At 43.3% G+C, this 24947-nt stretch overlaps 1 protein-coding gene across 2 annotated transcripts; it reads right to left on the reverse strand.

The window, feature by feature from the left end:
- Window positions 1-10367: 10367 nt before the first annotated feature.
- Window positions 10368-14186, reverse strand: LOC112236806 (SPRY domain-containing SOCS box protein 2). Of its 2 annotated transcripts, XM_024405415.2 has the most exons (4): window positions 13986-14186; window positions 13540-13751; window positions 11567-12338; window positions 10368-11304 (listed from the first exon to the last, which is right to left on the reverse strand). In XM_024405415.2, exons 3-4 carry the CDS (start codon window positions 12270-12272, stop codon window positions 11174-11176), a joined length of 837 nt encoding a protein of 278 aa, XP_024261183.1. In that variant the 5' UTR covers window positions 12273-12338; window positions 13540-13751; window positions 13986-14186; the 3' UTR covers window positions 10368-11173. The 2 variants fall into 2 exon arrangements, with proteins under 2 accessions (XP_024261183.1, XP_024261185.1); XM_024405417.2 differs by lacking the exon at window positions 13986-14186 and having other exon boundaries at window positions 13540-13949.
- Between the last annotated feature and the right edge of the window lie 10761 nt (window positions 14187-24947).

The following is a 24947-nucleotide window of genomic DNA, read 5'->3' on the forward strand; positions in this document are numbered from 1 at the left end:
AGTCAGAGTCCTGACCTTTTTATTATGGAATGGTCTACTGTATCAAAGGCTTTTGCCAAGTCAATAAAAATAGCAGCACAATATTGCTTAGAATCAAGGGCAATGGTGACATCATTGAGGACCTTTATGGTTGCAGGGACACATCCATAACCTTTTTTTCACCTTTATTTAACCAGGTAGGCCAGTTGAGAACAAGTTCTCATTTACAACTGCGACCTGGCCAAGATAAAGTAAAGCAGTGCGACACAAACAACAACACAAAGTTCTCAATGGAATAAACAAACGTACAGTCAATTACACAAAATAAAAAATCTATATACAGTGTGTGCAAATGAGGTAAGATTATGAAGGTAAGGCAATAAATAGGCCGTAGTGGTGAAGTAATTGAAGAGGGAGTGGTTACAAAATTGATTGGACACACCTAGTAAGCAATACTATACACATTAAAAAGTGAAATACTGTAGCTATGTTGTCAAAAAAATTAAACTCCAAGCTAGAAATATCAGAACACTTAGATATGACTGGGAGAAGTGTCAAGAATAAGAAAGCAATATATTCCATAGTACACTAGAACACAGCAAACATGAACAAAAACAGTCTAAAAATAGCTGAGGGCAATTGAGCAAAATGTCCACTAGATGACAGAAAATGGACCTATCACGAACCTGGATTTCTCACCCTTCCTGTAGGTTCGTGATAGGTTCATTTGCTGTCTTCTAGTGGACATTTTGCTCAATTGCCCTCAGCTAAGTTTAGACTGTTGTTGTTCATGTTTGCTGTGTTATAGTGTTCTCCCTCTTCAAATTAGGGCTAATTGGAAAATCTGTTCAATAGAGGACATTGTATTATTTCTTTGTACTTCCTGACGAAGGCCATGCAGCCGAAACGCGTCGGATTTTTAAAACGTTGTTTCTATTGAACATGCCATACAAATAAAGGCATTTTAATTAATTATATGAAGAGTGCCTTGGTCCTCCTTTCTTTTTGATGACCAATTCACCCCTTTTACAAAAGAGCACCTTCTGTCTACCAAAATGTACTATTGTGTAGCTTAGTAGCGCTTCCCTTCCTCCTCTTTCTACTCTACTCATCAAATTGGATGCAGTCTATCACAGTGCCATCTGTTGTCACCAAAGCCCCATATACTACCCACCACTGCGACCTGTATGCTCTCGTTGGCTGGCCCTCGCTTCATATTTGTTGCCAAACCCACTGGCTCCAGGTCATCTATAAGTCTTTGCTAGGTAAAGCACCGCCTTATCTCAACTCACTGGTCACCATAGCAGCACCCACCCGTAGCACACGCTCTAGCAGGTATATCTTTCTTTTTGCTGAGTAGAGTGTTGGAGGCTCTTTTGTAAATGGCATTGCCGAAATCAAGGATCGGTTGGATAGTAAGGTTTACAAGGGTATGTTTGGCAGCATGAGTGAAGGATGCTTTGTTGTGAAATAGGAAGCCGATTCAAGATTACATTTTTGATTGGAGATGCTTAATGTGAGTCTGGAAGGAGAAGTTACATTCTACCCAGACACCTAGGTATTTGTAGTTGTCCACATATTTTAAGTCAGAACCGTCCAGAGTAGTGATGCTAGATGGGCGGGCAGGTGCGGGCAGCGATCGGTTGAAGAGCATGCATTTAGTTTTACTTGCATTTAAAAGCAGTTGGAGGCCATGGAAGGAGAGTTGTATGGCATTGAAGCTCATCTGGAGGTTAGTTAACACAGTGTCCAAAGAAGGGCCAGAAGTATACAGAATGGTGTCGTCTGCGTAGAGGTGGATCAGAGAATCACCAGCAGCAAGAGCGACATCATTGATGTATACAGAGAAAAGAGTCGGCCCAAGAATTGAACCCTTTGGCACCCCCATAGAGAGTGCCAGAGGTCAGGACAACATGACCCACTGAACTCTGTCTGAGAGGTAGTTGGTGAACCAGGCGAGGCAGTCATTTGAGAAACAAAGGCTGTTGAGTCTGCCGATAAGAATATAGTGATTGACAGAGTCGAAAGCCTTGGCCAGGTCAATGAATATGGCTGCAGAGTATTGTCTTTTATTGATGGTGGTTATGATATCATTTAGGACCTTGAGCGTGGCTGAGGTGCACCCATGACCAGCTCGGAAACCAGATTGCATAGCGGAGAAGGTAGGGTGGGATTCAAAATGGTTGGTGATTTGCTTGTTAACTTGGCTTTCGAAGACCTTAGAATGGCAGGGTAGAATAGATATAGGTATGTAACAGTTTGGGTCTAGAGTGTCTCCCCCTTTGAAGAGGGACAGACCGCGGCAGCTTTCCAATCTTTGGGGATCTCAGACGATAAGAGAGGTTGAACTGGCTAAGAATAGGGGTTGCAACAATTGAGGCTGATAATTTTAGAAAGCGAGGGTCCAGATTGTCTAGCCCAGCTGATTTGTAGTGGTCCAGATTTTGCAATTCTTTCAGAACATCAGCTATCTGGATTTGGGTAAAGGAGAAATGGGGAGGCTTGGGCAAGTTGCTGTGGGGGGTGCAGGGCCGTTGACCGGGGTAGGAGTAGCCAGGTGGAAAGCATGGTCAGCCATAGAAAAATGCTTGTTGAAATCGTCAATGATCGTGGATTTATCGGTGGTGACAGTGTTTCCTTGCCTTAGTGCAGTGGGCAGCTGGGAGGAGGTGCTCTTATTCTCCATGGACTTTACAGTGTCCCAGAACTTTTTGGAGTTTGTGCTACAGGATGCAAATCTCTGTTTGAAAAATAGGAATGCAAAAGCTAACTGCCTGTGTATATTGGTTCCTAACTTCCCTGAAACGTTGCATATCACAGGGCTATTAGATGCTAATGCAGTACGCCACAGGATGTTTTTGTGCTGGTCAAGAGCAGTCAGGTCTGTAGTGAACCAAGGACTATGTCTGTTCCTGGTTCTACATTTTTTGAATGGGGCCTGCTTATTTAAGATGGTGAGGAAAGCACTTTTAAAGAATAACCAGGCATCCTCTACTGACGCAATGAGGTCAATATCCTTCCAGGATACCCGGGCCAGGTCGAGTAGAAAGGCCTGCTCGCTGAAGTATTTTAGGTAGGATTTGACAGTGATGAGGGGTGGTCATTTTACTGCAGACCCATTACGGTCGCAGGCAATGAGGCAGTGATCGCTGAGATCCTGATTGAAGACAGCAGAGGTGTATTTAGAGGGCAGGTTGGTCAGGATGATATCTATGAGGGTGCCCGTGTTTACGGATTTGGGGTTGTACCTTGTAGGTTCATTGATAATTTGTGTGAGATTGAGGGCATCTAGCTTAGATTGTAGGACGGCCGGGGTGTTTAAGCATGTCCCAGTTTAGGTCACCTAACATTATGAGCTCTGAAGATAGATGGGGGGCAATCAATTCACATATGGTGTCCGTCCAGGGAACAGCTGGGGGCTGAAGGTGGTCTATAACAAGCGGCAATGGTTTGAGTTTATTTTTACAGGGACAGTGCACATTAATCAACGTTTCAGTAAAAGTGCCGGTTTTAGCCAGCCGGCTAATTTTCAACCGCAGTCCGAGGGCAGGTTATTAAAAACAATTACAATATAGACCGTCATTGAGCAGTGAGCACACGCAGAGCAACAAAGGACAAGCAAGACATAGCATACAGACAGAGCAACATAGGACAAGCAAGATGTAGCATACAGACAGAGCAACATGGAACAAAAAGCAGCAAGACAAAATTCATAAAAGCAACAAAGTGTTTCCACACCTCAAGCTACAGACAACAGACCACATGGAAAGCGGCAATACACAGCTAGGGATTATGTTCACAAATCTGATTGACCTTTAGCCATGTCTTCATGCATTTTGTGAAAGTGTGATATGTGGTGCAGTTATGTGTCTGATGGCAGTGTATTCCAGACATGAGAAGCTCTCACAGAGAAAGCGCATTTACTAAAGGTGCTTTTCCTTAAGGGAACTATAGAGTCACCTCTCATGGCAGACCTTGTGGATCTGCTGCCATATGTTTGGGTTTTCTGTTTAACAAAAATACTGAGTGGAGGGGGAGCCAGGCCATTTAGGATCTTGAATACAAGACATGCGTTGGTGTATTGCACAAGATTTTCCCAACTCAGGAGCTCATGCTTTCTGAGGATGTAACAGTGATGATGGCTATTGGGCGTCCTATCAAGCACTTTGAGAGCCTGTTTGTAGACAGACTGAATAGGTTTTAACGTTGTACAGCAATCTTGGGCCCAACTAGTCAAGCAGTATGTTAAGTGGGGGAGTATAATAGATTTGAAGTACAGTTTTGCTACCTCTGTAGTCAAACAATTTCGTATAAATCGGAAATTAGCTAGGTTGAGTTTGGTTATCTGAAATACCTTTTTCACATGCTTTTTAAAAGAGAGGTTGGAATCAAGTATGATGCCAAGGTACTTAAAATCAGATACCACCTGGAGCTTCTCCCCTGACACATAGACATCTGGCTCTGTAGCATCTGTTGCCCTCTTTGTGAAGAACATGCAAACAGTTTTTTTCACATTGAGATGCAAACACGAGTCACTGAGCAACTTTGTAACCTGGACCATTACAGTAGTGAGTTCTTGTGCAGCTTGTTGTTTGCTCTTTGCATGCACATATATCACTGTATCATCTGCATACATTTTAACTTCAGACCCAGTACAGACAGAAGGCAGATCATTACTGTACAGGCTTAACAGGAAGGGCCCCAGTATTGACCCTTGGGGCACGCCCACATCATAGCAAAGAGTGGGCGACAGCTCATTGCTCACTCTGACACACTGAGTTCTGCCTTCAAGGTATGATTTCATCCATCAATGCATCGGGGGAAAGTTGAACTTGGACAAAGTTTGTGATGAGAATCTCATGGTTAACAGTATCAAAAGCCTTCCTTAGGTCCAGAAACACAGCCCCAACAATGCCCCCTTTGTCCATCTTGGACTTACAGTCAATCATCTTGGACCTACAGTCAATCACGGACTACAGGAAGAAACCCAGCCCAGTCACGGACCAGGATGTCTTGCTCCCAGGCAGACTAAATAACTTTTTTGCCCGCTTTGAGGACTATACAGTGCCACTGACACGGCCTGCAACGGAAACATGCGGTCTCTCCTTCACTGCAGCCGAAGTGAGTAAGACATTTAAACGTGTTAACCCTCGCAAGGCTGCAGGCCCAGACGGCATCCCCAGCCGCGCCCTCAGAGCATGCGCAGACCAGCTGGCCGGTGTGTTTACGGACATATTCAATCAATCCCTATACCAGTCTGCTGTTCCCACATGCTTCAAGAGGGCCACCATTGTTCCTGTTCCCAAGAAAGCTAAGGTAACTGAGCTAAACGACTACCGCCCCGTAGCACTCACATCCGTCATCATGAAGTGCTTTGAGAGACTAGTCAAGGACCATATCACCTCCACCCTACCTGACACCCTTGACCCACTCCAATTTGCTTACCGCCCAAATAGGTCCACAGACGATGCAATCTCAACCACACTGCACACTGCCCTAACCCATCTGGACAAGAGGAATACCTATGTGAGAATGCTGTTCATCGACTACAGCTCGGCATTCAACACCATAGTACCCTCCAAGCTCGTCATCAAGCTCGAGACCCTGGGTCTCGACCCCGCCCTGTGCAACTGGGTACTGGACTTCCTGACGGGCCGCCCCCAGGTGGTGAGGGTAGGCAACAACATCTCCTCCCCGCTGATCCTCAACACTGGGGCCCCACAAGGGTGCGTTCTGAGCCCTCTCCTGTACTCCCTGTTCACCCACGACTGCGTGGCCATGCACGCCTCCAACTCAATCATCAAGTTTGCGGACAACACAACAGTGGTAGGCTTGATTACCAACAACGACGAGACGGCCTACAGGGAGGAGGTGAGGGCCCTCGGAGTGTGGTGTCAGGAAAATAACCTCACACTCAACGTCAACAAAACTAAGGAGATGATTGTGGACTTCAGGAAACAGCAGAGGGAACACCCCCATCCACATCGATGGAACAGTAGTGGAGAGGGTAGCAAGTTTTAAGTTCCTCGGCATACACATCACAGACAAACTGAATTGGTCCACTCACACAGACAGCATCGTGAGGAAGGCGCAGCAGCGCCTCTTCAACCTCAGGAGGCTGAAGAAATTCGGCTTGTCACCAAAAGCACTCACAAACTTCTACAGATGCACAATCGAGAGCATCCTGGCGGGCTGTATCACCGCCTGGTATGGCAACTGCACCGCCCTCAACCGTAAGGCTCTCCAGAGGGTAGTGAGGTCTGCACAACGCATCACCGGGGGCAAACTACCTGCCCTCCAGGACACCTACACCACCCGATGCTACAGGAAGGCCATAAAGATCATCAAGGACATCAACCACCGAGCCACTGCCTGTTCACCCCGCTGCCATCCAGAAGGCGAGGTCAGTACAGGTGCATCAAAGCTGGGACAGAGAGACTGAAAAACAGCTTCTATCTCAAGGCCATCAGACTGTTAAACAGCCACCACTAACATTGAGTGGCTACTGCCAACACACTGTCAATGACACTGACTCTACTCCAGCCACTTTAATCATGGGAATTGATGGGAAATGATGTAAATATATCACTAGCCACTTTAAACAATGCTACCTTATATAATGTTACTTACCCTACATTGTTCATCTCATATGCATACGTTGATACTGTACTCTATATCATCGACTGCATCCTTATGTAATACATGTATCACTAGCCACTTTAACTATGCCACTTGGTTTACATACTTATCTCATATGTATATACTGTACTCGATATCATCTACTGTATCTTGCCTATGCTGCTCTGTACCATCACTCATTCATATATCCTTATGTACATATTCTTTATCCCCTTACACTGTGTATGACAGTAGTTTTTTTTTGGAATTGTTAGTTAGATTACTTGCTCGTTATTACTGCATTGTCGGAACTAGAAGCACAAGCATTTCGCTACACTCGCATTAACATCTGCTAACCATGTGTATGTGACAAATAAAATTTGATTTGATTTGACTTCACATTTTCCAGAAGAAAGCAGTTGGCCGTTTCTGTGGAGTGTTTCGCTCTGAAGCCAAACTGCATGGAGTGTAATGTGAAGGGGCTTTTGTAGAGGTGAGCAATCAGTTGTTCTGCTACACACTTTTCAGCAACCTTTGACACCACAGGTAGTATACTACTGGGCCTGTAGTTACTCACGTCAGCAGGGTCGCCCGATTTAAAGATGGCTGTTATTATGGCCGACTTCCATACCCTTGGAAACACCCCCTGACCAATAGATGTGTTGGTGACCTTAGTAATGGGGCCAGTGAGGGACTCTTTGTAGTTTTTAAGAAAGGTAGAGTCCAGCCAAAACACATATTTGGCGTTAGAGTTCTTTAGTGAGCTAATCACCTTGTTCACCTTGGACTCAGAAACCTCCCTTATGATGAAGACAGGTTGAGTGTCATTTACTAGCACTGAGCCCAAGAAACCAATGGAGGGGTTCTGTGTCAGTACCCTGACAGAGTCAATAAAGTAGGAATTTAAGGCTATTGCTATTTTGACTGCATCCTGTGTTAGATTGTTATTCACCATGATTTCTAGTCTTTTTGCAGTGTTACTATGGTCTTTCCCTGTTAACTTTTTTAGATTTATAATTTCCCTTTGCTTCACCAATTATGTTAATAAAAAAGTTTGCCTTGGCCTTTCTGATTTCTTTCATCACCTTATTTCTCAACATGGTAAACCTATGTCTGTCATGCTATAATTTGGATCTTAGGGCTATTTCCAGATTTCTCCATTTAGCCAAGGAAGAGTGCTCTTTTGGCCAGGTTTGGATTTTCTTTTCTTTAGGAAACCATTTATTGTAGTCTGGATTGTGGATAGAAAAACCTGACTATCAGCTTCCACGTCTGTATAGGACAAGAGATCCTTCCAGTTAATTCCCTTAATTGCTTTTTCAAAATAGTTTAATTCACTCTTAGGTATTCTTAGTTGAGCCAGCTTTCTAACAGTAGAGAGATTAAACCTGCTCTTAGACAGCTTTCTGGCTATAAGTGTAAGATTATGATCAGATAGCCCAGTAACCATATTGAATGATTTAGTCACTCTCTCTGGTTTATTACTGGACACCAAATCAATCTGTGTTTTAGAGCAACAAGTCACCCTGGTTGGCCCTTTAACTAGCTGTGTAATGTCAAAAGTATTAGTGATCCGTTTGAGGGTTTTCCTACAAGACTTGTCTTCATAAATAATATTAAAATCTCCCATCAAGATAACCTCTTTCCCAAAATCACATTCCCTAAGCATGTTATTAAACTGATCAAAAACACACTTTTGGTGGAAGGTGGCCAATACATTCCAATAAGGGTAAAAAACATTTGGGGAGACAGGTGAGAGACTTGTTTCTGGAAAGGTGAATTTTTAGAAGTAGAAGTTTGAATTGTTTTGGCACAGACCTGGATAGTATACCAGAACTCTGCAGGCTATCTCTGCAGTAGATTGCAACTCTGCCCCCTTTGGCACTTCTATCTTGTCGGAAAATGTTATAGTTAGGGATGGAAATTTCTGGATTTTTGGTGGCCTTCCTAAGCCAGGATAAAGACATGGCTAGGACATCCCGGTTGGCAGAGTGTGCTAAAGCAGTGAATTAAACAAACGTAGGGAGGAGGCTTCTAATGTTAACATGTATGAAACCAGAAGTCAACAAATGAGAGCACCCGGGGAATGGGAGTGGAGCTATGCAGTGCAGGGCCTGGATTAACCTATACATCACCAGAGGAACAGACGAGGAGTAGGATAAGGGTACAGCTAAAGGCTATAAGAACTGGTCGTCTAATGAATTCGGAACAGAGAGTTAAAGGAGCAGGTTTCTGGACACGGAATAATAGATTCAAGGCATAATGTACAGACAAGGGTATGGTAGGATGTGAATACAGTGGAGGTAAACCTAGGCACTGAGTGACGATGAGAGAGGTTTCGTCTCTAGAGACACCATTTAAACCAGGTGAGGTCACTGCATGTGTGGGAGATGGAACAAAAGGGCTAGCTAAGGCATATTGAGCAGGGCTGAAGGCTCTACAGTGAAATAAGACAATAATCACTAACCAAAACAGCAATGGACAAGGCATATTGACATTAGGGAGAGGCATCCGTAGCTGAGTGATCATCGGAACCAGTGAGTAGCTAGGCGAGCTGGAGACACGGAAATTCAGACAGCTAGCGGTCCGGGGCTAGCCGGCTAGCAAAAGGGCCTTAGGTGGACATCGCGACGGAAGAGTCTGTTGTAGCCCCCTCGGACGGTTACGTCGGCAGACCAGTCGTGATGGATCGGCACGGCTTTGTGTAGGCAGTAAAAGGGTCCAGGCCAATTGGCAAAATAGGTATTGTAGCCCAAGAAATTGGCTGATGGACCTCTTCAGCTAACAGTCTGATATGCTCTAGACAGCTAGCCGGATGCGGCTAGCAGATGGGCCTTCAGGGAGCGTCGCGACGGAGGAGCCTGTTGAAATCCCCTCGGGCGGATTATGTCGGTAGACCAGTTGTGATGGATCGGCGGGGCTCTGTGTCGGCAGTAAAAGGGGTCCAGGCCAATTGGCAAAATAGGCATTGTAGCCCAAGGAGTGACTGATGGACCTCTTCAGATAGCCGGGAGATGGGCCTAGCACAAAGCTAGTTCCAGGCTAACTGGTGCCTTCTTCGGGACAGAGACGTTAGCCAGGAGTAGCCACTCAGATAGCAGCTAGCTAGCTGCGATGATCCAGGTGAAAAGGTTCAGAGCTTGCGCTAGAAATCCGGAGATGTGGGAAAAAAGCAGTCTGGTATGCTCTGGGTTGAATCGAGCGGGAGTTGACCGGGCTATGGTTAGCTGATGAATGCTAGCAGTGGCTAACTGACTACTAGCTAGTAGCTAGTTAGCTGGTTAGCTTCTGTTGGGGGTTCCGGTTCTAAAGTATAGAAAATAGCAGATCCATACCACATTGGGTGAGGCGGGTTGCAGGAGAGTATGTTGAAATTAAGGTTAAAAATATAAAAAATATACACAAAATATATACAAAGGAAAAAAAAGATATATAGAAGGGACACGACAAAACAAAGACGCCTGAACTGCTACGCCATCTTGGATATGATTGGCATGACCTCAAGAGAGCAGTTTACACCAGACATCCTAAGAAAATTGCTGAACTGAAACAGTTTTGTAAAGAGGAATGCTCCAAAATTCCTCCTGACCGTTGTGCAGGTCTGATCCGCAACCACAGAAAACGTTTGGTTGTGGTTATTTCTGCCAAAGGAGGGTCAAACAGTTATTAAATCCAAGGGTTCACATACTTTTCCCACCCTGCACTGTGAATGTTTACACGTAGTGTTCAATAAATACACGAAAACATATCATTGTTTGTGTGTTATTAGTTTAAGCAGACCATGTTTCTCTATTGTTGTGACCTAGATTAAGATCAGATAACATTTTATGACCAATTTATGTAGAAATCCAGGTATTTCCAAAGGGTTCACTTTCTTTTTCTTCCCACTAACACACTGTTTCCAAAAGTGTTCAAAACAGAATGATGGCAAATGTTGTGTATTTCTGCAGTAACCAGATAGAAACATATAGAACATCTCAGCAGAATATGTAATCATTCCAAACACAGCTGATTGCAATTTCAGCTGAAAACCTACCCAAGTGTCCTAGAGAAACATAAAATAAGGATGAAGCAGTTGTACACTGTACCCTTTGAGAGAAACGGTGAACGTGTGAAAGAACTCTGGTATCAATATGTCCAGCTAAGATGTATGTTCATTAACTAAACAGGGTATATACACAGCTATGCATAATGTAAAGTACTGTAAAACTGTGGATTTACTGTATTTTAGAGAGTAATGGAGATGGAAGCCAGGCAAACTGCACATACATTCATCTTTGTGGATGAAGCTGGATTCAACCTGGCAAAAACACGACACAGGGGAAGAAATGTGATTGGACAGAGAGTAACCATGGATGTCCCAGGTCAGAGAGGAGCTAACACCACAATGTGTGCAGCACTGTCCAATGATGGTTGCTGTTACACAAACCACTCATTGGCCCCTACAATACAGAGGCTAATTTATTTTATGGATGACCTGCTTAATTCAATTAAAAACTGTAATTTAGCCGTATATGGACCTTGAGTCAGTGAGAACGTTCCTATTTACTCTATAGTTTGTGTGTGGGTGTGTGTGTCACATGCTGGGCAGGATGTAGCGTTGAAGAGGAGGAGGCAGAGGCAGTCTGTCTGTCTGAGTCTCTCTCTCTTTCCCCATGGACACATGGATGGACAGACCACAGAGAGCCATCAGTGCAGGAGGCTCACCTGAGAGAAATAAAGGGAAGGAAAGAGAGAGAGAAATGTAATAAACATACCTGCAAACATAAGTACTTGGTGTGGGCACGTTTGGGTTTAAGGGCATCATGAATAGTTCTGAACTGTTTTAGTTGTGTTATTTGCACTGTGTTCAGTTTGAGAGCTGTAAAACTGTGCTAAATGTTGCCTGTGTGTGTTGATGCTAAAAGCCAAGCAACATGCCAAGGGATAATAAAGTTAAATTGTATTATAATAATGAAGTTATACTCACGGGTAGCTCCGTTGAGGTAGCGTAGTCGTATGAAGGCTCCACCCCGTACGCTGCTAATGGCTGGGAAAAGCTCCACCCCTTGGGGGAGGTCCTTAAAGGCCATGCCCAGGAAGCAGTCATCTACTACATATCCCAGAGTTCCTGTGTCTGCGTCCAGAACCAGCAGCACGCGCTCCGGGACAGGGTGAGGGGGGGACACAGATTGCTCTTCCGCCTGCACCCCTCTCTCCCCGGGGTACCTCCCCAGGGCTTGCCCTGCATGCCACAGCTGATTGTTTGTGAGTTCCCATCCCCAGGACTGTGAGTCTCCGCCCATCAGTGCAGTGTAACCAGAGGTTTGTAGCGGGCAGTGCTCTGTGGATACACCAATCACAGCATGACTTCCTCTGTGGGTGGGGCACCAGAGCACCTCCCAGACGTGCATTCCTCCCCTTTCCCCCTTCTCCCCCCGAGCCCCGTCGCTGATCTGCTGGGTGGGTGCGCGTGTCACTTCCTCCCCGCACTGGGACAGCAGGAAGTGAGGTGAACAGTGTGTGGGGCTCCAGCGGCACCGGGGGTCTCCAGGGTCAACGGGAGAGGAGTTTAGGAGGAGTGAAAGGCGTGAGGAGGTAGGGATGGACAGTGGGAGGAAGGAGGAAGAGGAGGGAGCATCCTTCTTCATCTTGGCTGGGATGCCACCCAGCCATCCAGACAGTGACAGACCCATTATAGCATACACACACACACACAATGTTCACTACTCAGACACTGGCTGAGCTAGGGTTTATCAAGGCTGTGGAGAAAACAGAAATCATGTTAGACTGTTATTCTCAATCGAGCAATCCACATTTCATAGTGATGTCATTCATCACAAGTTAAATATCCTATCCTTGGGCCTCCTGAGTGGCGCAGAGGTCTAAGGCAATGCATCGCAATGCTTGAAGTGTTCCTACAGACCCAGGTTTGATCCCAGGCTGTGTCACAGCCGGCTGTGATCGGGAGACCCATGAGGCAGCTCACAATTGGCCCACTGTCGTCTGGGTTAGGGGAGGGTTTGGCCGTCCGGGGTTTCCTTGTCCCATCACGCTCTAGCGACTCCTTGTGGCAGGCCGGGTGCTTGCAAGCTGACTTCAGTCACCAACTGTACACTGTTTCTTCCGACACATTGGTGCGGCTGGCTTCCGGGTTAAGCGAGCAGTGTGTCAAGAAGCAGTGCTGGCAGGGTTGTGCTTCGGAGGACGCATGCCTCTCCCGAGTCCGTACGGGAGTGGCAGTGATGGGACAAGACTGTAACTACCAATTGGATATCACGAAATTGGGGAGAAACGAGAGTAAAAAAAACTATATAATAAAACGTTATCTTATCCTTACACACAGTATCATGGCGTTCCTATGATAAGAACATAAAGGACTAATTTATAACTAGTACTGAGGTAGCCTATAAATACTTTTCTGTCATGACAGCAAGATTTTGAATCAAGACTGGCCAAAGTCCTAAAGTATTATTCATACAATTTAAAGGTACTAGACCTCATGTAACAATTCAACAATGAACCATCTCTTTTTGTCAAATTTACTGGTGCCGCAAATCTCTTGTTAAATTGGCTGGTCCTTTGTTGCATTGACAACAAGAGATTTGCTGGCCCCAATCATTTTGACAACAAGAAAAGGTCTGTCTTTTGTTGACCAATATGAAGGCTGCACCATTTAAAAGCAATTTTGTGTGGTCCCAATTACTTTTTTGGGGGGTGAAATATTGTAAAACACTATCATCCTAGTATTACTCTAGATATATTTTGTGAAATTGCAATGCAAAGAATTACATATAGCTCCTTTAAATAAAAAAAATAAGTCATACAAAATTGACATCACTATAATCTCTCCCAGAATGTTTTACATTAGATCAGGTTAATCAGATGATGATTGTTTGGAGTAATTGTCGTTGGATAAATAAACGTAGGCTAACTTGTTTAGGTAAATAGATAGTAGCTTACCACACGTTCTCTTGCCCTTCGTATTAATGGACATGGTCCCTCATGACCATGTTTTAACTCCTCTTACGCTCCCCCCACCGGACGCTAGCGGGACTGTAACGTAACCATGCCGTCCAGTGCGTCTGACGACCTCGGCGGAGAGAACAGCACGTTCCGAAATCACGGAACCACGTCACACAGATTGCCAGTGCAAGGGCACGAGATTCTGCGACCTATGTAGTGAAGTGATGATGGATATGCGAGAGATTTTGAGACAAACAAACAACGGATAGTATGTCATAATAGGGGGTAAACATAATTTGCATTCTACAATTTTGTCTGCTACAGTTTGATGCATGCATCATACATGATTGCGTATTAAAACGTCAACAGCCTTTCTCACATCGACTGTATATTAGACTATAGGCCTATTCCTTCCCTACTGGCTGGCTCCCTCCCTCCCTCACCTCTTTCTCCATCGCCCCCTCCCTGTCTTCGCATCTTTCTCTATCGCGTCCTGTAGTGGATGAACAAATACACCGCGAAACAGACGAAGAGGATGAGGCTAGGGCTTTTAATTGAGAAAAAGATAAAAAGAAGATAGAACCAGAATCGGCTCATAGAGAGAGCGAGAGAGAGCATGCGCAGAAAGAATGTCCGCTTCTGTGCGTCCTCTAGGTAGTCGCTGGTTATTTTCCGAGTTTATTTTCTTGTCTGTAGTTCAATAGCTAGGCTAAACGTTTACAATAGCAGTTATAGCCTACTGCTTGCTACAGCTCACACACTTCCATCATGATCTCAACAGTAGGCTGTTTTTTTAACGTTGTTTTTATTTATAAAGGACATGTTAGCAAACAGTGGCGGTCGGTGCAGTTTAAACTGGGGAGGACAATTTTTTCTAAATGAGAATGGCCTTTTTTCTATTATAGCATATTGGATGACTGTCATTCATATTCCATTCACCCAGTTCAATGTAACATTGATAGGTTTAGGTGTAACAGTATAACTTTAGACCGTCCCCTCGCCCATACCCGGGCGCGAACCAGGGACCCTCTGCACACATCAACAACAGTCACCCACGAAGCATCGTTACCCATCGCTCCACAAAAAACACCAGGGAATCACTACTTCAAGGTCTCAGAGCAAGTGACGTCACCGACTGAAACGCTATTTTAGCGCGCACCACCGCTAACTAGCTAGCTATTTCACATCTGTTACATAGGCTCCTACATGACAATCTAATTTTCCCTATACCCATCATGGGGTTGTTCCAACCTAGCCTATGAATGAAAGTTTACAATGCAGGTGCACATTGGTCGACATGGACAGACAGTGACATATTCAATACCGCCTTGCCCACTCTTGCCTACATCTAGCGGATCTAGGGTGTAATTATTAGTCCAACAGTTGCAAACAAGGGTTTCTATTGGACAAATTCAGGAATGTTTCGCCCTGTTTCGTTCTGTTTGCTTCTGTTTAAGAAATGTTTTTAAACAGAATCAGTGGAATGAATACACCCATGATCACTCATAAACACAGTTCACTTTCATAGCAACCACATTGTATTCCTTCTCGCATCTATGCACTCTCCCCTTCATTTGTGGACTTCTTTGCACAACACATCAGCTGTATGTGACCAGGCAAATAAATCTTTCCAAGCCAAACCATATCATAACCGTTACACACAACTTATATAGTTGTCACCATATTAGCAAGTAACACCATATCACCAAGTAACATCATAGTCAACATAGCCCAATATAACTAACGCATTAGTAACCCGCTACAATCATGCAGCAACATTACAGTGTATAGTCAGTAAGCAGTTTAGCAGTTAAACCGACAGGCCCTGGTGGCAAAACATTTGTAAAACCAAAAACTTACCTTGACTTGGAAGAGTTCCATTGTATTGTTGGAAATGTATAGCCAGCTAGCTAACATAGCGTCCCTCTATTTGAGCAGGGTGTTTGAGTAGGCTAAACTAGCTAGCTGCATTTGCTAGCTAAGTTTGTGAAACTGAAAGTGGGAAAAAAATGATGAAATCTCTCTTTCTATCTCTCTCTCTCTCTCTCTATTTCTTCTTTATTTGTTAAAAACTGATCAACTATTGTCTTTCTCTTTGAGAAAACTACTCACCACATTTTATGCAAAAGACGCTACTGCTACTCTCTGTTCATCATATATGCATAGTCACTTTAACCATATCTACATGCACATACTACCTCAATCAGCCTGACTAACCGGTGTCTGTATGTAGCCTTGCTACTTTAATAGCCTCGCTACTGTGTATAGCCTGTCTTTTTTACTGTTGTTTTTATTTCTTTACCTACCTATTGTTCACCTAATACCTTTTTTGCATTATTGGTTAGAACCTGTAAGTAAGCATTTCACTGTAAGGTCTACACCTGTTGTATTCGGCGAACGTGACAAATACACTTTGATTTGATTTGATTTGAAAAGGACAATCACACAGACAACCAATAGAGTAAGTTCAAATGTGATTTTATTGAACATTCTGGCTTGTAGAGGTCCTGAGAGATAATATTTTTTTTATTCAGCGTTTTGTTTCCGACTGTATAACCAAGGTATCACCGTCGGAGGACTTAAGCAAGCTACGGCAGTGCTGCCAGTTGTGATAGGGAACTGCATTTCACACTAAGTCAGTGGCGATTTTAGCATGTAAATCTTGGTGGGACAAACAAAAAACAAAAATGTTGGATGCCAGCAAAGCCACTACGCAACACAACACTAAACAGTACATTAATTGCACTATAACAGTGACAAACGGTGCCCACAAACTGTTAGGGCCTACATAAAGATGTCCCAACAGAAGAGTCCCAACAGCAGTCCCAACACCTTACAACTGCTGCACCTTGCTATCAGCGGAGCCTTGCCAGGCAGCGAAACAGTTCATTCAGCCTCATTTACTGCCCCCTGAGGTTGTTCTGTACCCAGAGGATGAGGTGGATCTGGAAAGGAGCAGCTCCCTCATCTGCTTTGTGAATAATTTCTAACCCTGTCTGTCAGAGTCAGATGGACCAGGAACAACCTGGAGGTGACTGAGGGAGTGACCGTGGGACTATACACTCCCAACAGGTTCTGGGGTGAGAGATACGGGGGAGCAGGTTCTATTAATCTATGGATGTTATATTCAGGCGATCTGATTTCCATTAATTTATAGATTAATAATATAATGAAGTATTTGAGCATGTGAAATTAAACATGGATGAAATGTGTCCTACTCCTTTCCTCCAGAACCAAAACTGAGTGGGTCCAGTGCTAGTCCTGCTGTATTCTCTGGAGTGGGCCTGACTCAGGGGCTGCTGTGGGTGGCTACTGGAACATTCCTCCTCATCAATGGAAGCCAGTGCATCTGAGTCATAGACTGTAATGTATAGTAAACTATTTGCATAGTTTATCTCATCATATGACATCTTCAGCAAGGACAATCTTTACTTTAACACACATTCTTTGTTAGCTCTTCTATAAATGACTATTTTTAAGTCAAGTAAAGATTATGAATTCACTTCCATGCTTTATATTTGCCAAGCCTTTTCAAAACCTTTTTAATTTGTAATTCAATCACACACATGTAGGTATGTACAGAGCACAACTATTGTTACTTTTCCCCCCTTCTGTATTTTTTTGTCTCATTGCTTTGATGAAAGGGTTTTTGTTAACAAGGTTGTCGACTAGACTAAACCGAACTCCCAGGCCTCTGAACTAACATTTCTTCATTTTACGATTGAGTGGTAAACATACAAGGAGACGCTGAAGCAGTGATAATAATAAGTTGACATATTGTTTTATTCTTCTCAAGAGCAAAGATTGTTAGTATTTTAACAAAACGCATTCTCTATCATTTAAAATGTGAAACCTTAAGGGAATTTTATTTGAGTCAGAAAATTATGTTCATATGATAAGTAACAAAACCTTGCAGAGCGCATACCCAACTGACAAACACTTAGAAAAAAATATTAACTATTGCAGCCAAGATTTAAAAATAACTGACGTTAGCACAAGATGGAGGGACCGTTAACGAAAATGACAGTTAATGAAAATGTACTGTCGTGTCTTTGGCTATGCCGGATTAAGTGACATGACATGCTATTCTATAAAATCATTTCTCTGTAATTAATATTACCTGATTAAGCTAATCAGGTGAATGTAATTAACTAGAAAGTCGGGACACCACAAAATAATGTTTATAGAGCTGTTATCTTCCGAATAAACTCTTAAAAACCTAGTAATCTTTTACATCAATAGCGGTCAATATTTAATCCTCGCCTTATTCAGTCTCATCTGAAAGTTGTAAATTCTTGGTTATCTGCACAAACCCTGGCTAACAAGTTGAATCAGCAATACAAAATTTGGTTTAATTATTTATTTACTAAATATCTAAATAATCACACAGAATTACATACACACAGAATGTCAATCATACATTGGGGCGGCAGGGTAGCCTAGTGGTTAGAGCGTTGGACTAGTAACCGGAAGGTTGCAAGATACAAATCTGAACAAGGCAGTTAACCCACTGTTCCTAGGCCGAAATTGAAAATAAGAATTTGTTCTTAATGGACTTGCCTAGTTAAATAAAGGTAAAATAAATGTATTACAAATTATGTCATAAAGGAAAACGTCCCTAGAGTACGGAACAGATACGATGGCTGGTTACACAAAGAGAGGGGGTTGGGTTTGAGTGAAAGAGCGGGAAGACTGAAGCGCAAAAAAGTTTGGAGGCAGCTATGCTATCGTAAATACAGTATCTTATGCATTATAAATAACAGCCCATTTGAAAAAGGAGAATGCAATAAATATTTACTCTGAGCTGCGCTTCGGTAGATTGTTCGTAGATGGTAGGCCTGGTTGGTCCAGCATGGATCTCTGGTCCTCTGAAGACTGTCTAGTGGTGAACTGGAGTGTGGTAGAATGGATACTCTGTCCATCCTCTCCTAGCCCACGTTTAGCCCACGTTTAGAATGCGGATGGGGTAGCACTTCTTTCGTGAATAAGAGTTCAAAGTTCATACCAAGTTGCCATACTTTAAGCTCATGCTATATTCTGGTTGGTATAGTCGAAATTCATCCTTCTGGCGTGAAGGTCGTCACCTTCACATTGAAATTCGATGCCAATTGTGTTAGGTTCTTGCTGATGTTGGCTTAGTTCTGTAGGTGGTCTTTGTCCTTTCAACGTGGGGATGGTAAGTCCTCACGTCCTTGGCACAGAAAGTTACATTTTCGTCAAGGGGCTTATATAGGATTGGGAGAGAGGGCCGTGTTTCATAGTTTTACAACCAGTGTTTGTACACATGGGCGGGGACACTGAGTTGAGCATAGTTTACTCATGAAAACCAATTCTCTCATTTAGGAGCTAAAAAGTACATTTAATCTTTTCACAAATAGTTAAATATTGAAACATTTAAATTGCACAACAATTCCATGTGAATCTGATAACTAGAATGTGTAGATTTTCCAAGATACAGTTTATGTCGTCCTATCATCAGTAATCATGTCTCAGACGCCAACTGAACTGACATCATATTCATTAAGTCCCAACGCATATTTTCAACTGGTTGGATTACCGAAATATGGTTCCGTTTCCGATCTTTTGATGTCACCAGACTCTCTCAATGTTAACAAAGGGATTTTCAATAGTCACATTGGTGGAGTAGAGAGAGGAAAAAGGGGAAAGGTATTTATGGTTGGTCATAAACCTCCCCCTCAGGCCAACGTCATGACAGTATGCTTAGTCCAGTATAAACAAATGTCTAGAATTTATTATCAAATCAATTTCATTAGTCACATGCGCTGAATACAACAAGTGTAGACTTTACAGTGAAATGCTAACTTACAAGCCCTTAACCAACAATGCAGTTCAAGAAATAGAGTTAAGAAGATATTTACTAAATAATCTAAAGTAAAAAGATCAAATCCAAAAGTAACACAAGACAATTACATAACAATAACAAGGCTATATACAGGCGGCACCGGTACCTAGTCAATGTGCTGGGGTACAGGTTAGTCGAGGTAATTTGTAAAGTGACTATGCATATTTGTAAAGTGACGCTTATATAGGCGACAAAATTCAGAAATGATACAGCACAATGGCATAGCAGAGTCATGTCATAACCCTTGTGTTGTCTTAAGGGTCAGAAATGACCCGCCACTATGTTTAACAGCAGAGAAAATTGGATGACTTTTCCTAGAGTGACCCCAACATTAGAAAAAGTTAAACATTGCCTTTGTTCAAATTTACATGAAAGCTGCACACCACCAGGGTACAAAGATTGTCTTAGGGTCATTTCTGACCTGGCGGTTATAAAATAATTTACACACCACAAAAACCACAAAGACACACACACACACACACACAAACAGAATGAGAAATTGAGATTATGTGTGCTACTGATTGAACTCAGACAAAACTTTATTGTGCTTGTGCAGCATCTCCCCTCCACGACCCCACACATGACTCAAGTTCACAGACAAAATAAGAAACTATTTCAGACAAAATAAACAAAATTTCAGACAAAAAAAAATAAAACTTGAAAGCGTTGTTTACTAATAGGGAATGCAGTCAGAGGCTATAAAGGTGCTGCAGATGACAGTCCTCCCAGTTCTCTCTCTGCTGAAGCCATGAGTGCATGTTTCAGTGCAGAACAGGTCGTAGATCTGATTTTTTCAGATGTCCAGGAGGAACAAGAGAACAATGATTTAGAAGAGGAGGAGGTATCTGAAGAAGAATACAACCCAGAGCACGATGCATCATCGACAGATGAAGAAGAATACAACCCAGAGCACGATGCATCATCTACAGATGAAGAAGAATACAACCCAGAGCACGATGCATCATCTACAGATGAAGAAGAATACAACCCAGAGCACGATGCATCATCTACAGATGAAGAAGAATACAACCCAGAGCACGATGCATCATCTTCAGATGAAGAAGAAATACAACCCAGAGCACGATGCATCATCTTCAGATGAAGAAGAATACAACCCAGAGCACGATGCATCATCTACAGATGAAGAAGAATACAACCCAGAGCACGATGCATCATCTACAGATGAAGAAGAATACAACCCAGAGCACGATGCATCATCTACAGATGAAGAAGAATACAACCCAGAGCACGATGCATCATCTACAGATGAAGAAGAAATACCCCAAGCTGAAATAGAGACATTTTTGTCAAAGAACAGCAAAATAACATGGTCCTTGTCACCATATGACAACCAGGGCAGGATGGCAGCATAAAATGACATAACAATGACCCTAGGGCCCACAATACATGCAGTTGCCCATGCCCAGGACATCGCCTCAACATTCTACATGTTCATTACACCAGCCATTGAAAAATCATCCTGGGTATTACAAATTTGGAGAGTTTCCGTAAATATGGAGGCAACTGGAAAAAGATGGATGAGATTGACCTGCATGTCTACATAGGGCTGCTAATCTTAGCAGGTGTGTATAGGTCCCAAGGCGAGGCTACATGTAGTCTCTGGGATGCAGAGAGTGGAAGGGCAATTTTCCGTGCCACGATGCCACTGAAAATCTTTCACACTTTCTCAAGAATGCTACGATTTGATAACCATGAGTCAAGACCTGCAAGACATGTGAGAGACAAACTGGCGGCCATAAGAGAGGTCTGGGAGAAATGGGTGGAGCGTCTGCCATACTGTACCTCTACAACCCTGGGCCTGAAGTAACAGTGGATGAGCAATTGGTTCCATTCAGAGGTACATTTTATTTTCATCTCTGTAATGTAAGTGATTTTCACTGTTAATTTTATTATGTATTGCTGTAATATCATTGATTTATGTGATTGTTTTCTGTGACACTGATACTAATTACTGATAGTAATCTCTTTTGTCAAAAGGTCGCTGTCCTTTCCGGCAGTATATGCCCAGCAAGCCAGCAAAGTATGGCCTCAAGACATGGGTGGCCTGTGACACACAATCCAGCTACGCTTGGAAGATGCAAGTCTTCACAGGGAAGCCGACCAGTGGAGGCCCGGAGAAGAACCAGGAGATGCGGGTTGTGGTTGATGTGACAGATGGACTGAGAGGACACAATGTCACGTGTGACAATTTCTTCACCTCTTATGAACTCAGCCAGCAGCTCCTGAAGAGGAAGATCACCATGATTGGCACAGTTAGAAAGAACAAGCCTAAGCTCCCCCCTGCACTCCTCGCAACAAGGGGGAGAGAGGACTTCTCATCAAAGTTTGTCTTCACCCCCACCACCACTCTAGTTTCTTACATCCCAAACAGCAACAGGAATGTGGTCCTTCTGAGCACACTGCACAAGACGGCTGAGATCAGTGATCGGGAGGACAGGAAGCCAGCCATCATCTTGGACTACAACCACAACAAAGGAGACATAGACGACCTGGACAAGGTGAATGGAACTTACAGCTGCAGGAGGATGACTGCCCGCTGGCCCCTGGTCATCTTCCATAACATCATTGATGTGTCCTCATACAATGCCTTCGTGATATGGAACAAGATCAACCCTACCTGGATGCCTGATAAGCGGAACAAGAGGAGGGTGTTCCTGGAGCAGCTCGGAAAGGCACTTGTAACCCTACACATTCAAAAAAGACAGCAGCCTCTACAGCGCTTGTGAAAGCTGTTCAGGGGGCTGAATCTTGTTCTGATCCTTGTCCTGATCCACCTGAGGCTGCAGCTGGGGCAGGCAAGAGGAGATGCCAATTCTGCCACCCAAAGTACTGTAAAACCAATAATATGTGCTGCACATGTGAGAAATACATCTTAAAGTCCATGCACAAACATTTGCATAATGTCCCTCATATGCTAATTAGAGTTGATTGATTTATGTACTTCACGTTTTTGTTTTGTATCTATTATCATTTTTACTCTTATTTATTGTTATTGGTTATACACCTTGTGGGTGGTGACAATGGTTAAAAAATTCACCATATAACTTTGTGTTGATCTTTTTCTGCAGGGAGGGTTTTGGTGCCAGCAAGTTAGTGTATGGCCCCCTCTAGTGGTTCAGGATAATGGAGGTTTGGAGTACAGAACTCAACTAGTGGTAACCAATGATGTTATATACATGATGATGTTATATAACATCATTGTTTTTATACATCATTGTTGGTAACTTTCTAATGCATACAGTCAGGGGTACATAAACATTTCTGCAGCATTGAACACAGCGGACTCTGTCATTCTTAAATGGAAGAAGTTTAGAACCACCAAGACTATTCCTTGAGCTGGCCACCCAGCCTTACTGAGCAATCGGGCGAGAAGGGCTTTGGTTAGGGAGGTGACCAAGAACCTGATGATCACTCTGACAGAGCTCCAGAGTTCCTCTGTGGAGATGGGAGAACCTTCCAGAAGGACAACCTTCTCTGCAGCACTCCACCTATAAGGCCTTTATGGTAGAGTGGTGGCCAGACGGAAGCCACTCCTCAGTAAAAGGCACATGACAGCTCGTTTGGAGTTTGCCAAAAGGCACCTAAAGCACTCTCAGACCATGAGAAACAAGATTCTGGTCTGATGAAACCAATATTTAACCTTTTGGCCTGAATACCAAGCATCACATCTGGAGGAAACCTGGCACCATTCCTACGGTGAAGCACGGTGGTGGCAGCGTCATGCTGTGGGGATGTTTTTCAGCGGCAGGGACTGGGAGACTAGTCACGATCGAGGGAAAGATTAACGGAGCAATGTACAGAGTGATCCTTGATGAAAACCTGCTCCAGGGGACCTCAGACTGGGGGCGAAGGTTCACCTTCGAACAGGACAACAACCCTAAGCACACAGCCAAGACAACACTGGAGTGGCTTCAGGACAAGTCTCTGAATGTTCTTGAGTGGCCCAACCAGAGCTCGGACTTGAACCCGATCGAACATCTCTGGAGAGACCTGAAAGTAGCTGTGCAGCGATGCTCCCCATCCAACCTGACAGAGCTAGAGAAGGTCTGCAAAGAAGAATGGGAGAAACTCCCCAAATACAGGTGTGCCAAGCTTATAGCATCATACCCAAGAAGACTTGAGGCTGTAATAGCTGCCAAATGTGCTTCAACAAAGTACTGAGTAAATGGTTTGAATACTTATGTAAATGTGATATTTCAGTTTTTATTTGTAATACATTTGCAAACATTTCTAAAATCATGTTTTTGCTTTGTCATAATGGGGTATTGTGTGTAGATTGATAAGGGAAAAACGTTTTTTTTAATCAATTTTGGAATAAGGCTGTAAAGTAACAAAATGTGGAAAAAGTCAAGGGGTCTGAATACTTTCCGAATGCACATCATTGATGTGGCTCAATGTCTGGAATTCAATCAGCTCAGTTTGAATTGCGGCCTCGTCCAGCGAGGGTATCATCGTCTTAGCAAGGGAGGAGAATTCTCCACCAAGGTGGACTGTGAGAGGATCACGTAAAACGCAATGATATCCTTGGGCCTGCTGTCGTCTTCAAATCTGGTGGAGAAGTTGTCCCTCAGCTGCTTGACGAAATCTTGCGTCACATCTGTGACCAGGCAATGCTGGGCCTGGTCACTCTCCCTGTCGTTTCTTCAGTGTGCAGAAGTGCAGCAGCATTACAAGTCCAAATCGAACAACTCAAGCTGCCTAGTAAAGGCCTCAAGTTTTTACACCATGCCCACGACTGTTTTCCCTCTTACTTGTAACTGCAGATTTAACCCGTTTAAGTGACAGAATATGTCAGCCAAAAAAGCTGTGTGTCTAGCTTGCAGTTAATGCTTCAATGTTTCTGCGTCGGGCCTCTGGGGCGGGAAGGCCACTTTGAAAGTTCCATGCTTGGATTCATAATAACGTCTGAGATTGAGTTATTTGACAACAGCGACATTTTCATTGCAAATAAATTAGTCACACTGGCTTGGCAGTGAGAAAATAATATGGTAAGATGAACGCATATCTCTCTGTATATTTTTCCCTGAAACTTTCCATTATCCACCTTTCTTTTAATACTTTTTAAGAGGATAATTTATCTTTCTATCAAGCTAATTGTTCTGAACGAAAGTTGACTTAAAACAGATTAATGTAGCCTACAGTAGTCTATGTTGACCTGTTTTCCCCCAGCAATCAACTCACAGAGAAATAGACAAAAATAATGATTTAATAGAGACATGGTGATTTTATGAGTGTAATCGGATCGAAATTATTATATTATTGCCACTGAATGTATTATGTACTAATCAGATGTGTTAAAATTGTTGTTGAATTTGTAGTGTAGGGCAATTAATTGTGCTAATATTATATAATAATTATGTTCTGGCCCACCGACTATTAGCTCAGAAATATTTTGTCTCGAGGCAAAACCTAGTTGATGAACCCTGATCTCCAGCCTTGTCTGAGTACCCAGAGCTAGAAAAATGCATGCTTTCAGACACACAATTCGTTTCACAAAAAAAGCATTCTAAACTCTAAATTG

Source organism: Oncorhynchus tshawytscha, unplaced genomic scaffold (genome assembly GCF_018296145.1).
Source record: "Oncorhynchus tshawytscha isolate Ot180627B unplaced genomic scaffold, Otsh_v2.0 Un_scaffold_17_pilon_pilon, whole genome shotgun sequence".
NCBI classification, from domain to species: Eukaryota; Metazoa; Chordata; class Actinopteri; order Salmoniformes; family Salmonidae; genus Oncorhynchus; species Oncorhynchus tshawytscha.